We start from the raw sequence: 15,731 nt of genomic DNA on the forward strand, positions 1-15,731 counted from the left end.
AGTGTTTTATTATAAAAAGACAGGATATTACATACACAGTGCAAAACAGAAAAGAAAACATAATTTTAAGGTTCTGGCAGTTCACATGACCAGTGAAATTATATGCTGATTTTTCAAGAATGGAAATTTTTTAAATATATATTACATGTTATAACTAGGGACAAGAAGTTTTCTTTTTATTTTTTCCTAAATTTTGAGGTTATTTATTACTACAATTCAGTGTTATTTAAAGCAAAATTCGGTGACATTAATTGAAAATCTGTGTTATTTTTACATGCATTTTTACGGTTTCTTCTATGCATAAGATTTTCACATTGCCTTAGTTATGGAAAATTAAGGCAAATAGTTTTAATGACAAAAATAAATCAATCGAAGGCTTACCTTTGTGAGAACTGACTAAATTTCTTGCATTTGGAAAACTATTTCATCTCATCGGTCACTAAATATGAAATGTTTATTGATGGATATTACCCAAATCTTTGAACACAATCATATTTCAAACCTTTTCACTCTCACAAAATAAAATTTTCAAAAATTGTTTACTTAAATTCATTTTCAGTTTACAATAACATTGATGATTTTCCATGCACAGATTGTGCATAGTAAAAGTTCACAGTATTCACTCACCACACTTCCCATATTTATAAAAAAAAACCTTCTAAATAGAAAGACAGCAGTTCCCCCCCCCCCATTCACTCTAATGGAATGATTGCTTTAACGAAGGCTTCCACAGTTCGAAGTGTGATTTGCACCTTGTCTTCTTTCCTTCTCTTAAGCTTCTCGAAGCCTTCGACGACAGAAAGTTGCCGGTTTCTAACACTCACTTTATTCTTGTTCTCGGGCCTCTCCGACAGCGTAGTGGTAATGTCGCCACCTTGTAATTAAGCGGTCCCGGGATTGATACCTGGTGGAGGCACCACAGTGGTCTGGATTCAACAAACTTTAGGTCCAGTCCCGATTAGCCTTTATGTGCATAAAATGTATGTGAAACAGCCTCTCACTTCCATTGTGCTTAATCAAGGAATCCTTCCGCTCTCATGTTATTTTGCAATTCAGTGATTACAAAATAATATAAGTTCTATCTTAAGCATAAAGTCTTTAAGAAGCAAACTATGCATTCACTGCTGGCCTTGGGATGCTGCGGAGTACACTACAGTAGGAAAAGGAAATAAGACACTGCACAAATCGTGCAGCTGCAGTAATTCTGACTGACTGAAATTTCCCTATGGATGTCAAAAAATCCATCTGACCTCAAAATACAGTTTTGTGTACACACATACAACCACATCCCTATGTAATCATTTTAAATTTACACAATGTTAAGGATAAAGACTGCCATTGTTACGTGCATGCTATTCATCAATGTTTGTTTCTAGTTATGCAGTGAACCAACATGCCATTGATCAAAGAGCACATTGATGCTACCTTACATTGTGGTGGACAGTGCAAAGAAAGTTGCAGATCTCTTCAACTGCAGACATACTGAGAGGTGGCTGGCCAATTGTTCATGGCTGGCCATTGACAGCTGTCGCTGCGAGGCTGTCGGTGGGGACAAGCTGTGACAGGTGGTTCTACCTGCCTGTTACGTCACACCGGGAATCGTCCTGCGTGGAGGTCACAAGCCCCAACTGCGAAGGTTGTGGGAAGGAAATGGAAAGGTGTTTCAGATGTATTGCATGTTATGTCTGCAAGGGGGATATGTGTATAGTAACTATCATATGGGTGGTAAAGGCGGTCAGGGGCGTGATGCTGATCACATCACTTTACTCACGACTGGATCAAGAAAGTGTGGGGTGTTACCCCCACACCCCCTATACGCCTTCATGGCATGGTGCTAAGCACAGGGGAGCACTTTACCTTTTTACCATCTCACTCTATATACGCTTACATGGGAATAATGGTGATAAAATTTCTCAGTTTGAATTCTCCCTTTCTCCCTATTAAATTCAGTTTTGAGAAGTGTGATTTTTATTAGCACAGATTATTGACCTAAAAGTAAAGAAAGATATCTGAAAACTTGCAAATATTCCTTCTTCTTCTTTTTTTATTGCAATCTGTGCAGTGTGTTGAATAGAAGGATAAAAATATTATTCAAACTCTTAAAATATGTTCAACTTATGGCTACTGTCAAAATCTTCCACATCTACACTGAGGTAATAATGTTCCCAGAAGCACAAACACACATCAAGTTTTGTTTGCATAGCTTACTCTGAAATACACATTGTAGAAAACGAAAAACGACTGACTCCTAAAACAATTAAACAAGTCACTGGTTGGACTTGAATTTTTATCACTCGTTTTAATTGCTTGTGCACATGGCTAGATAAATGCAAATAATTTGTATACATGAAGGCTAAACAGATCTTTTGGCATGATCTGTAACATAATATTATACATTCATTGCTTTCTATAATCAGTGTCTTTCCTAAGGAGCAAAGGGTGGGGTGTATTGACGTTTTAATATGTAGACTGCTCTTGCTATAGGCCCAAAGCAACACATGAGGATTTGACTGTTCGGGGGAGGGAGGGGACACAATTTGTTTCCAGTAACTATATTTTAAAGATGTTTACTCTGTACATCAAATGATGATAATTGCATATGTTTCTGCACATACAAACCTCAATAAAAACTTGTTTATATGTGCAGTCTTGCCTAATTTGTAAAGATGTAATTTCAAACCAGTTATGTTGTAAGTTAATTATTTATTGATTTTCTATAATTTACTTCGCTTTTTTTGCCAATTTTCGCTAATCTTCAAAAATGGGGTGAGTGATGATTAGATGAAATTGATGAATGAACACTCACAAACATCCATGCCCAGGCCAGGATTCGAACCTGGGACCCCTGCCATCATAGCGCAATGTGCTAACCTCTCAGCCACGAGGAATGGCAGGTTGTTAGTTTAAAATCGCTTGATAGTTTGTCATTGTAATTCCTAATCAATACATGTGCAGGGCCTCCCCAATTGCATAGCGGTAACATCGTCATCTCTGGTTCAATACCTTGTGGAGACACATAGTGGTTCAGATCCCACTTTAATCTGTAATTCCAATCCACGATTAGAGTAAAATTACATGCACGTATTCATATTAACTTTACAGAAGTCATGGTAATTTATTTCAATGTTTTGAGAGAGAAATGGATTACATCTCGGGGAAGCACCGACCCCTCCACAAACACGTTATCACTCTTCTAAATGCCACTTAATATTACAGGATTTTTATTAATTCTTTGTTCTGAATTGATGGACTGCGAACTTTACTTTTATTGCCTTTTAGGCCTCCCCGATGTTGCAATTGTAGCATCGTTGGCTTGTAATCAAGGGGTCCTGGGTTCAATTCCCTGTGGAGGCACATAGTAGTTTGGATCCCACTTTAAACAGTAGGTCCAGTCCCGATTAGCCCTACTGTGCATAAAGTTTACTTTAAACACCAACTCAATAAATCAATCAACAGGGTAGGCTCTTTCCCTGGCATTCCTTACTTTTGATTTTCCACTAACTTTGGAAATTTATACTTTGATATGATGACAGGAATAAAGAATTGATAAGGCAAAAATGGGAGGTGATACCAAAGACACTTTTCACTTGGTCACAATTATACGAGGTTCACTATTTATATTTTGAACCTAACAATGAAAAAACAGGAATTTGGCATTGAAAACTGCTTTATTGTTTTTCGAAGTATTCTCCTTTATGGTCACTTTGCATTCGTTCGAACCATTTGTCAAAGCAGATTTTCCAATCTTCTTGAGACACCTCCATTATATGATTTTTCAACGCATCAACGGCGTCTTCCGCCGACGAAAATCGTTGTCCACGCAATTTATTCTTGACATTCGGGAACAAGAAGAAGTCATTGGGTGCCAAATCAGGACTGTACGGCGGATGATCCTTCAATTCGATTTTTTGACTGTTCATAAAGTCGGTTGTTAGACGAGATGTGTGACAGTTGGCATTGTATTGATGAAGAATGATCCGATGGCGTTTGTTTATTTTCCGCATTTGACCGAAGACCTCTGGCAAACAAATTGTTGTGTACCATTCAGAGTTAACCGTTCTACATTCCTCTAAAGGCACAGTTGCCACATGACCAGTTTTCCCGAAAAAACAGGCGACCATTTGTTTCGATGTGCTTCGAGCGCGAACAACTTTTGTTGGATTGGGTTCATCTTGAAACACCCATACAGTCGACTGCTGTTTATGTTCCGGCTCATATGCATATATCCATGATTCGTCACCTGTTACAATCTTATATACGTCTTTTGAAGCACCACGATTGTATTTATTGAGCGTCTTTTTGAGTTTTTGTCAAATTGTGAGGGATCCAACGAGAACATACCTTTCTCACAGCTAAATGATCATGTAATATTTTATATATGCTGGTGGAACTAATGCCTATGGTTGCCTCAATCTCACAGTATGTCACATGACGATCTTGCAGTATTAGGTTTTGCACAGCATCAATGTTTTCTTGAAAAACAACTGATTTTGGACGACCTTCGCGAATCTCGTTGGTGAGCGAATGGCGGCCACGATTAAATTCGTTATACCAGCATTTCACAGTGGCAAAGGATGGGGCTTCATCGCCAAATGTGGAAGTAAGTTGATCGATGCACTCTTGTCTTGATAATCCACGTCGAAAATCGTAAAAAATCATCGCACGAAAATGTTCACGAGTTAGGCAACATAAACAACACAAATGAAGCTATTGACAAAACATTTCAAGTACGTTATGGTCAATAATGCCAGACGATTCCATGCAAACGTTAAATCGCGCCTAACTTCAATCAGTGTTGCCAAGGCTCAAAATATATCTGATTCAAACCCGCCCATAGTTTGAACCAGAGACTAGTTCAATATGTCCTTAATGACATTATAGATTGTGATTGATGGTAGAAACATGATTGATTATTGCAAACCGAAATCTGGTTAGCTTATTAGTGTAGAAAGCATAAAAAGTTTGTGTAATAAATTTTATTTATTAGAATAATAATACGTAAATGACAAGAACATGTTGCACTCTATCTTCTCTACATTTCTTTAAATAAATTATATTATGAGCTAGGAGAGGCATTCAAGTTAAACCGGGAGTTTTGTTTTTTCAGAATAAGGGAACACATTTGGATGTATAGAAAATACTTTTATTTATCATGTAATCCTGCTCTAAACTAATGCACTCATTACAGCGTTTCACGGGCACTTGGATACCAACAGCGTAGAAAGGTATGTCAATGAATATTTCTCTGTCATGATCAAACTGCTTGCTTCTTCATAACACATGGCAAAGAAATTCATTGACAAATATATATATATATATATATATATATATTCTGTGCATCAAACATGTGAAGTGTATTTTCCAAAATTCTGTTAGTTAGACTTTAAAGTGTGCCAATAGCTAACCATCCTTCGGAGTTTCCAACTTCTATAACAATTCCAGCTAAAAGGATCTACATTTGTTGCAGTGATCATGGACACACAATTGGTGATGTCATCTTAGCATCACGTGCCCCATCTAAATTATGCACTATATTTATTCCATATTTTAAACCCTCTTGTGAGTCTCCTTCTCCTTCTCTAAGCTCCCCAGGAATCTAACCTAGGCAGTGTTTGAAAATGTCCAAACTGACCAAAATTTATAGCTATGTGTGTGAAGGTTTGTTGGCAGAAATTTGCTCCCAGCAAAGCAAATTCAGTCAGGATTTTAAAGTAACGAAAGTAGTTACTTTGTGAAACGATAAACTGTGCCTCAGGTTACATTTTCGGGTAAGGAACATGGGCGTCGGGAGAGGTCTGTGGACTTAAAACAACAATTCAATAAAACAATTCAATTCTATATTATTTCGACTATAGATGGCCTCAGCCCTCCCCCCTTCCCTCTCCGTCACAAAAAAATTCTGGCTACGCCCATGGTAAGAAGTTCAATTGATTTACTCAAAGTTTTTTTTTTTTTTTAAGTTAATAGTTATGTGTATACATTTGCAATGTGTGTTATTTTGGATGATGTGGTTTTTCAGGTTCACTATCAATTTCGTGTATACATTTGCAATGTGGGTTATTTTGGATGATGTGGTTTTTCAGGTTCACTATCAATTTCGTGTCTATTTTCATGTGAGTTTATTATAATTTTTGAAAATGAATGTTCACTTTTGAGGATAAAGACGAGGAAAGGCTGTCTTCAGTTCAAGCATGTTACATGTTCTACGAGGTTTAGCTTATAAGCAAATAACATCGTTACTCTTTAAAGTAATGGTAAACTATGCAAATCAGTTACACTCCATAAAAAGTAACTGTCTTAGTCACATTTTGGGCAAAATACTACAACTGGCTTTCTTTTACGAAGTAATTTTACAAAGTCTGAATGCAACAAGCACTTGATCTGTCTGTAATCTGTCTATATGTGGGAGAGGACATTTTCAGATCAGTTTTCAATAATTCATTTTCATTTCTGTCACACGCTTGGAAAATAGTTAACTGCATTAAAATTTATACGTAAAAATAGTCGTCCAGTGAGAATCAAACTTTTAACGAATCATGTTGATGAGTTAATAGCTCAAAAGTTTGCATTTAGCAAATTTGATGAGTTATATTACGTGCATATGCTTAATGTATACTTTCTTAGCTTTGTGTTTATACTATTGATAATAAAATACTTGGGACAATAATGGAAATTAACAAGCGCTTCTCAAGTTGCCACCCCTTCCCTCCTCCTACATGGAAGGTAATTGTGTAAATTACTGTGTCGTGCAATCTGTAACCTTCCTTTCTAAACCTAAAAACAAATTGATGATATTGAATATAAAGGATCATTTTCAGAAGATTCAAACTCAAGAACGAACACCTGTTTGGTCTACTGGCAGATGAGTTATCATCTTGACCTGACATTGCGCACTGTGGTGATGATTAATTATTGTATATATATTTAAAAAAAAAAAAAAAAAATAATCACATGTGCTTTAAAAGTAATAAATACTTCACTTGTCTCGAAACACTTACGAATGAATTACTCCCTATATATTTCCTTTGGAGAATGCTGTTAGAGGAGTGTTGTGAGCATGCAAAAACTGGTTTTGCAGCTTGCCTGCAATTAGAAGTGCACCAGGTGGGGGTGGGGAGAGGCTGTTCATTGCAGACACCACTTGGCTCGTACCCAGCGACAGCGTCCTACCTGTCTGCAAGGAAAAACTTCCCTGCTGTCTGGGAATAAAAATGATTCCCACTGTACAGGTTAAAGAGCCTGTTATGACAGCTTCCATCTCTGTTTTGTACCTTCGATAAAGAATAAGCATAAAAATTGGTTTGTCAGTTAAAAATCAAATATCGGTATTATCTTTCAACTACTGGTGGCATGTTTGAAAGCATGGATGAGATCCCTGCTGGATATAGATGTGCAGACAATTGATTCTGAAATGCAGATGTCAAAATCCTAAAGCATGTGAGATGTGCACAGAGTCAAGAGATTTCTATTTAAAAATCCATTTAGAAATATAGATGTTTGCAAAACTTCCTTAATGAATTCTGTTAGGTGTGTAATCTCCTCACATGCATAATAACTTTATGTTTGCAGATAAAATATTTTATTCAAATTAAACAATTAATAGATTTTGTTTCAAGTGTGTCCCCATATGTACCATGAAGTTATCTTTACAGGAAAATCTTGTCATAAATACAGTTTCTCTTTGAGATGAAACATCCTCGTATGTCTCTATTAAACTTATCATTCCAGCCAAAACATTTGTTACAAACTGAACAATTGAAAAGCTTCTCTCTAGCATGAATGCACATATGCGAATTAAGACGTCTTTTATTCCCAAAACATTTGTTGCAAATTAAACATTTGAAATATTACTCTTGACTGTGAAGCTTCATGTGTACATTAAGTGTACACCTCCAGACAAAACATCTTAGCAAATTGAATAGGAAAAGTTTATTCGTACTGTGAATGCTCACATGCACATTAAGTCAGCTTTTAGGAGAAAAACCTTTGTTGTAAATTGAACAATTAAAGGCTTCTCTTTTGAGTGAACACTCATATATACACTAAGGTCTCTTTTAGGGGCAAAATATTTATTGGAAATTGAACAACTAGAAGGGCCTCTCTTTATTGTGAACCTTCACATGGTCCCTAAGATGTTCTTTACGAGCAAAATCTTTGTTGTAAATTGAACAATTGAAAGGCTTCTGTCCAGTGTGACCCCCTCACATGCTTATTAAGATAACCTTTAAGGGCAAAACTTTTGTTGCATATTGAACAATTGAAAGGCTTCTCTCCAGTATGACGTCTCACATGCTTATTAAGATGAACTTTACAGGCAAAATCTTTGTTGCAAATTGAACAATTGAAAGGCTTCTCTTTCATGTGACCAGTCATATGTACACTAAGATCTCCTTTACGGGCAAAATTTTTATTGCAAATTGAACAATTGAAAGGCTTCTCTTTAGTGTGAACATTCATATGTACACTAAGAACTCCTTTACATGCAAAATATTTATTGCAAATTGAACAATTTATAAGCTTCTCTTTAGTGTGAACATTCATATGTACACTAAGATTTCCTTTATGGGCAAATTTTTTATTGCAAATTGAACATTCGAAAGGCTTCTCTTTAGTGTGAACATTCATATGTACACTAAGATGTTCTCTACGGGCAAAATTTTTATTGCAAATTGAACAATTGAAAGGCTTCTCTTTAGTGTGAACATTCATATGTATACTAAGATGTTCTCTACGGGCAAAATTTTTATTGCAAATTGAACAATTGAAAGGCTTCTCTTTAGTGTGAACATTCATATGTACACTAAGATTTCCTTTATGGGCAAATTTTTTATTGCAAATTGAACATTCGAAAGGCTTCTCTTTCGTGTGAACAGCCATATGTACACTAAGAACTCCTTTACGGGCAAAATATTTATTGCAAATTGAACAATTGAAAGGCTTCTCTCCAGTGTGAACCTTGACATGCCTATTAACATGAAACTTACGGGCAAAATACTTGTTGCAAATTGAACAACTAAAATGTCTCTCTTGTGTGGGAACACTCATAAATGTATTATGCTCAGCTTCATGGACAACAGTTTTCTTGGAAACTGAATCCTTAAAAAACATCTGTGGTTCATGGGTTATAAAATCACCTTTGTCAGGGAAAGTGTTGTTGGAAATGGGGGCTATACATTGCTTTCTCCTGTTATTAGGCTTGGAACCTTCAACATGTGCCTTGCTTGCAAGGGTTTTTGTTGCAGGTTCAGCTTCTAATTTTTCAACTGTACTAATACATTCTGCAATTTCTTTTGGCTGCTCTTGTTTTCTCAAGTTTCCTGCGGACACTGGCAAATGTGGAACTGACCTTGGGACATCTTGTACTTTTTCTTCCACATTGTTCTTGATCCTGCAGCTGAAAAAAATATGATACAAATGTAGTTTCACTTTCTGAGTAAATAATGAGAAAGACTAACATGTATAAATCAATGGAAAGAAAGGAGAGTAGAATAGACTGTTGAAGGTGACGTACATATTATTGTGTAGAACTTTCAGCAAAAAAATGCAGGCTGGACCAGGATTCGAACCCAGGTCTCTGGCATTCGATGCCATTGCTCTATGACTGAGCTACTGAGCCGGCTTGACATTGAATGAGTTTTCACTTAAAGTTCTATGTAGTACATCTATGTGTGCCTAATTTAATGTATATTACTCCTGCAAGAATAAATACATAATATTTTTTCTACTACTTAGTCAAAAAATATTCATATCTTTGCTTTAATTTTCATTAGGTTGGCCATAAAGCTTGGTACATATCAATAGTGTGACAATATGTTGTCATTGTCTCGCATAGTGACATTCATTCAATCTTCCTTTTCTTCTTTCTGTTGCGGGGTAAAAAAGAGTTACTATAACCATATCTACTTGTGACCAGATATGTTAATTTGACTTAGGGCTGCCACTGCACAGTGTCAAAGCTCAAGGTCAACCTCCATCGTCACATGCCCTCAGCCTCTGAACTCCCATCTTGGTCTCATCCCTATCTCAGTGCTCAATGTAGACCCCTGGCCTAACATGAATTCACTTGTAAGTCTCTTGCAGGCTGGGGACCAATCTCTGCAAGCTGTATATTTGCAAGAGTAATTCATTCACAGTAGTCGGAATTGGGGGATGCCTCAAGTAATTCAGAAAGTGATTTCGGTGTTGTATTCACCTGACATTTTCAGCCACACTATGTCCACTTCAATAAAATTTATTAGGCACAAGTACATGTTACCTTTCAACTTTCTCTTTTTTACAATGCTTCCAATTATTTTTGATTTGGTGTTTTAAGTCCACTTTATGCACAGTAAGGCTCACTGGGACTAAACCTAGAGTTTAAAGTGGGATATGAACCACTATGTGCCTCCACCGGACCCCTTGACTACAAGGCAACGACGCCACCACTGTGCCATTGGGGAGGCCTACAATACTTGTAAAGGTAAATGCCATAGAAATTACCAATTGCTTCCAAAAATATTCTCTACATATTTACAGGTACAAGTATCCTGGATAACTGTAACAACTCTGGGATTTCGACCAGAGCATGGGACCATGGCCACTCACCATCGTGGGAAAATTGGGAAGCTATGAATAAGTAGCATAAACCAGTCCTGGATACCTACAACAACGACTGGGGGTTTGTTGTGCTGACCACCTCTGCTGAGGCATATGGGAGTGTGACAGGCAGTCATTAGGTAGACCCTGAACCTTACGGGCTGTTGCACCACAGGTTGAGGGGGGGAAAAACAACTGCATTCAACGCAATTTTTATTGGATAAAAAAGTCCAAATTAAATAATTTTGGAAGATATTATAAATGTACATTAATATTTCGATTTGGTATCTATTGCCACTGAGAGTCTCATGTTAATAATAACGGAACCTACTTTCTAGTAAGTACAAGTGCTAAGCAATTATTTTGAATATCCAAATGGTTGGTTTATTTCTTATGCAGAAGTAGTAAAGCGGCCATTATCACATAGAAGGAAGTGTATTTTTGGTAAACGTAGATGTAGCAGTAGCAAAGTTACATTTTTGGAAGATTAGCTGTAGCTGTAGAGAAGCTACTTTTAAAGTATAGCCTTCTGATTACTGCTAATATATTTGCTCAATACTGGTGCAGTACCAAAGCACAATGAAATGCTGCCTACTCTAACTTTTATATTATTGAGATACAAATAAATTATGTATATAAAATCTCATAAAAATGAAAAGTGTGCTGCATTTGATGAAAGGATGAACCTGGATTTATAGACCAGTGCAGGTGCGAGAGAAAATGAGAGCTTTAGCTTGGACAGTCAAAATTGGAGAGGCCAGACTCCAGACTTATTACTGAACGTAAATACTGAAACCAAAAATCCTTGGAATCTTGCCACCTTTTGGTATGGTGATACTCAACTTTAGGCTAGGAAGTAAATGAGTTGCTTGGTGGGGTTTACTGCCTCTGTGTTCTATAAAAATTGTTCTTAATATGCTGAACAGTGACATATGTTGAATTATGTAATCTGCTGCAATATGATCATGTGAACAAACAACGGCAAAGGTAATAGTAGACCTCACGGCGAAGTGGGTTAGAAACCCTGTATGCTTCAGGACAGCTTTGATAAGGCACCTGAATTGTCTCGAGCTGAACCAGGAAGATGGCGATCTTTAATCCTCAAGGCCATTCTGCAAAACGAATGCCAGAAGAGGTTAGTGTGTTGATTTGCTGGGTGATGATAAGTAGATATGTTCCTGTTTTCTGTTTTTGTTATTTTACGTTGCTTTGTTACTTCTGGAATTTGAATGACGAATAGAGTGATTTGATCAACTGAAAACCAACCCCGTGACAAATTGGTTAGCGTAATGCGCTTCAAAGTCGAATAGCTGGGTTTTGAACCTGGTCTTCATCCTGCCTCCACCTATCACATCTTTAATCTTTATCATCGCAATTAACGGAAACTGGTAGAACAATGGCGTGAAATAACAAAAATCTAAGTTTCGGTGTCCGCTTTTGAGCTTGAAGCATTGTTGTTTCGTCAATCAACAAACAGCAACGATAGATCGTGAGAGTGAAATGAAATAATTCTTATTTTCTAATGAATAGTAAGTAACAAGAGAAGAACGATAGGTATTCCTCGTATTTTTCGCAAAAAAACTAATTTCCAATCTGTGGTGATAATGAACTTTATTTAGTGTCCAAAATATGTTTAAAATTAATTTACGTTAATCCATGCACATGTAACCCATTGCGGAGGGTCTTCAGGATGGCATAGTAATAACATCAAGCCGTGTAATCAAGGGGTCCTGAGTTCCATACCCGGTGGAGACATATAAAGGTTTGGATCCCACTTTATACCGATTAGCCTATCTGTGCATAAAATGGACTTTAAACAAAAACCGAAACTAATTAAGAACGTATTGTAAAATGAAGAATATTTTAAGAGTATATCAAGAATGGTAACAACAAAAATGATTTCGAAAAGCAACAATACGCAAAGCACCTGAAATCCCCACTGGCTTACAACATGATACTATTCGTCATATAAGAATTATTATTATTTCAGAGTTCAAACTCTGACATTTGCAGAAATTTGCAGCCTTGAAATTCATTGCTACTCTCAATGATTAAGTGCTTTCTTAGCTTTGCATTGCTCTGGTTCGCTCAGTCGCTATCTTTGTGTGAGCTTAGATTAAATGTGATAGAATCTTATAGTCAATCCTTCACACAACTTTGCTGTATGCTTGCTACAGGTTTGACATCTTAACATAACATTAGCATCGCTTTTCTGCCAGTTTTTTTTTTTTAAATTGCGACGATGAAGATGAGTGAACATATGATAAATAGAAGATTCAAAAATAACACCAATGAGCAGGCCGGTATTCGAATCTGGGACCCCTGACGTAAAAGCATCTATTGCTACTACTCAATCAATTTTCACATAGAAACTTACACTTACACATCTCTTCCTTACATATATATTTTGTTTTACCTGCTGCACTTCTCTTATGGTGAATACTAACCCCTCTTTTCAGGTTTATCTCATGTTTATAGCTATTGCTTTGTAGTGAATGATACTTAGTTCTATTAAGCCCTCGCGAATCTTATTCCGAAGAAAACCCTGTTAGAGGATTACATGTGCAGTGTTATTCATAATATATAATAAAGTCTGCTTTGGTCAGCATTTTTAGTGTATCTAATGAAAATTGCATTTTCATTTCGTGTTGAGGCACATTTTCGTCAGCCAGACTTTGCATTTAAAAAATGTAGGTCAAGTATATATTAGTCATTCTGAATTCGAGTCAATTAAAACATTTTGCGTTCCGAGATTATCCATTAGGATAAAATTTGGACGTAATGAATGTAAGTAGAGAAAATGCAACTTCAGGGTGGCTACAAACAAGCAGAAATGAAATTCCCTGACTTTTCCAGGTTTTCCAGGACAAAATTTACATTTTTCCCTGACAATTACAAACTAAACTAAATTGATGTTTTTGCAAATGGAAATAATAAACTCATAGAGATCCACATATGGTTTTGTTACGTACCAATATTATCTTCTATGAAATTGACTTAATTTCTTTATTCTCTATGATTTAAATTCAAACTGCAAAATAGTGAATTTGGAAAATTATTACAATTCACAAGCTAGGGAAAGATTACGGAATTTTGTCATACACAGTAAGTTTAAAATAAAATACTTGATTATTTTTAAAGTTACGACTAAATTAGATAAGAGAGAAGAGTGATTGTTTAAGATATACAATTTGTAATTTATCAGTCTCCTTATACATTCTCGGTATAATATGTTGATATTTCCAGTGTCCACTGAGATTTGGAACCCTCTGCTTGCAAGAACCGTGAGTGCGGACTCATTTTTCAATGCACAAAGCTACTTCTCTCTTCTCTGTAAAGCACAACTTAACTCTTGCATATGAGTGAAACAACTGAATCGAACAAAATAAAGTGTCATATTTCCTTACATTATCAATGGGATTTCTGCTTCAGTACAGTATATCCAAATGAAGTACTGTGAAACTGGCAACAAGCAGTTATACCATTAATGCTGATGAAAAGGGTATATAGGTATTAGAAATTTAACACAAGGAATTTATAGAATTGCATTGTATAGGTACCTGATTTTGCTAACCACACATTAAAACAGGAACACTCTAATAATAATGGTCGGAGAGCGAGACACACACATGCAGGCAGGAAGAAGTGGCATGTAGCTGTAATCTGGTACAGTTGCAATGCAGCCGTTTTAGGACAGTTCTAGGTTAAAAATTGCAGCTCTCATACAGTCTCCCACAGACTGCGATGTAGCCTACATTGCATGCTCAGAATTTGCCACATAGCCACCAGCAATCGTGTGGTGTGCAGACCAGACGTCGTGAGTGATAGTATGGTCAGACGATGGTGCAGACAATTCACGGAAGGCCAATCGAATGTGCACAACCTCATACAGCTGTGTACACATGGGCCCTTTTCATCACTTCAGGCGAGAGATCTTGGACCACTCCCTGTACAGCCCTGGCCTTGAATGTACCGACTTTCATCTCTTTGTTTAACTGAAGAGGTTTCTGGCAGGGCAAGGATTTGACAGCTACGCTGCGGTAGATATAGTTGCAGTCTTTGCTGTCAGACACATATACCATGGGGATATAAAATTTAGTGCCATGCTACGACAAATGCCAGAACAACGGTGGTGATTATGCCAAAAATTAGGTTAGGACTCACTGTTACGAATGCAATAAACTACAACTGATATTCTTGTTTTATTTATGCCTAATCGGTAGGGACCTTGATATTTTGACTTTCGTTTTGAAATTGGTGTATTTTCGTATTTTTTAATTTTTTTAATATACGGCGTTATTTTTCCCAAAATTCACATTTTCATTTTAGCGCATTTTCTGGCAAATATCTGAAATTATACCTTCATGGTGTTTTAAAACTACTGTTTCTAATTGTAAGTCGCATGGCCTACGCCTCTTCGTGAGAGTTTCATATCTTGAAAGTTATTTTGGGAAAGTTATTTTCCATACCCCCTTTTTAATTTTAAGGACGGGTTTTAGATAATGGAATTTTCCCAGTATATACTGAAGGGTGCAGAATGACCATAAGTGGCGACGCACCAAAAAAATTACAATCAATCAATCTCACGTGACAGTTATCGATATATTATGGCACCAAAAATTGGCATTATCTTTTTTTGACTTGTTAGTGTTACGTTTCCGAAAATTCGCGTTTTGGTTTTAGAACATTTATCTGCCAAATATACCAAAACTTAATACTCCATTGTGCTTCTAAACTATTATTTTAAATTGCAGGTCACATGGTCTATGTATTTTCGTGACAGTTTGATATGTTGGAACAGATTCTTGAGGAAGTTAAAGTAAAGTACTCCCCTGCACTTTTCCATGAAGGTGTATAGGGGTGTGGAGTTAGGGCCCCACACTTTCTTGATCACGGCTGAAGGTGGGGGTGATGTGATCAGCACCATGCTCCTGGCTATCTTTATCCCTAAAAGTTTCCTCAAGGTACCAGCTTCATATGATACTGGGTAGGTGCTGGAGCAGTTTGAATAGGTGGAAAACATCCCGGTTCTCCCCTGCAGGGGATCGACCCCGGGTCTCTCGCATAGTAGTCAGATGCCCTAACGACTGAGCTCCATTTTTACTCGCTCGACAAATGCCGATGGTGCGCACTTAGCTTGGTAATTCAAAACATAT

The 15,731-nt window shown here is 36.8% G+C and overlaps 1 protein-coding gene across 1 annotated transcript in view; it reads right to left on the reverse strand.

Moving 5' to 3' along the window:
• Positions 1-1,118: 1,118 nt before the first annotated feature.
• The window catches only part of LOC145999309 (uncharacterized), a 48,757-nt gene continuing 34,144 nt past the window's right edge, over positions 1,119-15,731 (reverse strand). The window contains exons 3-4 of the mRNA XM_083136249.1: positions 8,985-9,394; positions 1,119-1,150 (exon numbers count right to left, since the gene is read on the reverse strand). Of these exons, the coding sequence (XP_082992375.1) occupies positions 1,119-1,150; positions 8,985-9,394 (442 nt within the window). The remainder of the gene's footprint in view (positions 1,151-8,984; positions 9,395-15,731) is intronic.

This window comes from Lepisma saccharinum, chromosome 15, assembly GCF_977018435.1.
Source record: "Lepisma saccharinum chromosome 15, izLepSacc3.1, whole genome shotgun sequence".
NCBI classification, from domain to species: Eukaryota; Metazoa; Arthropoda; class Insecta; order Zygentoma; family Lepismatidae; genus Lepisma; species Lepisma saccharinum.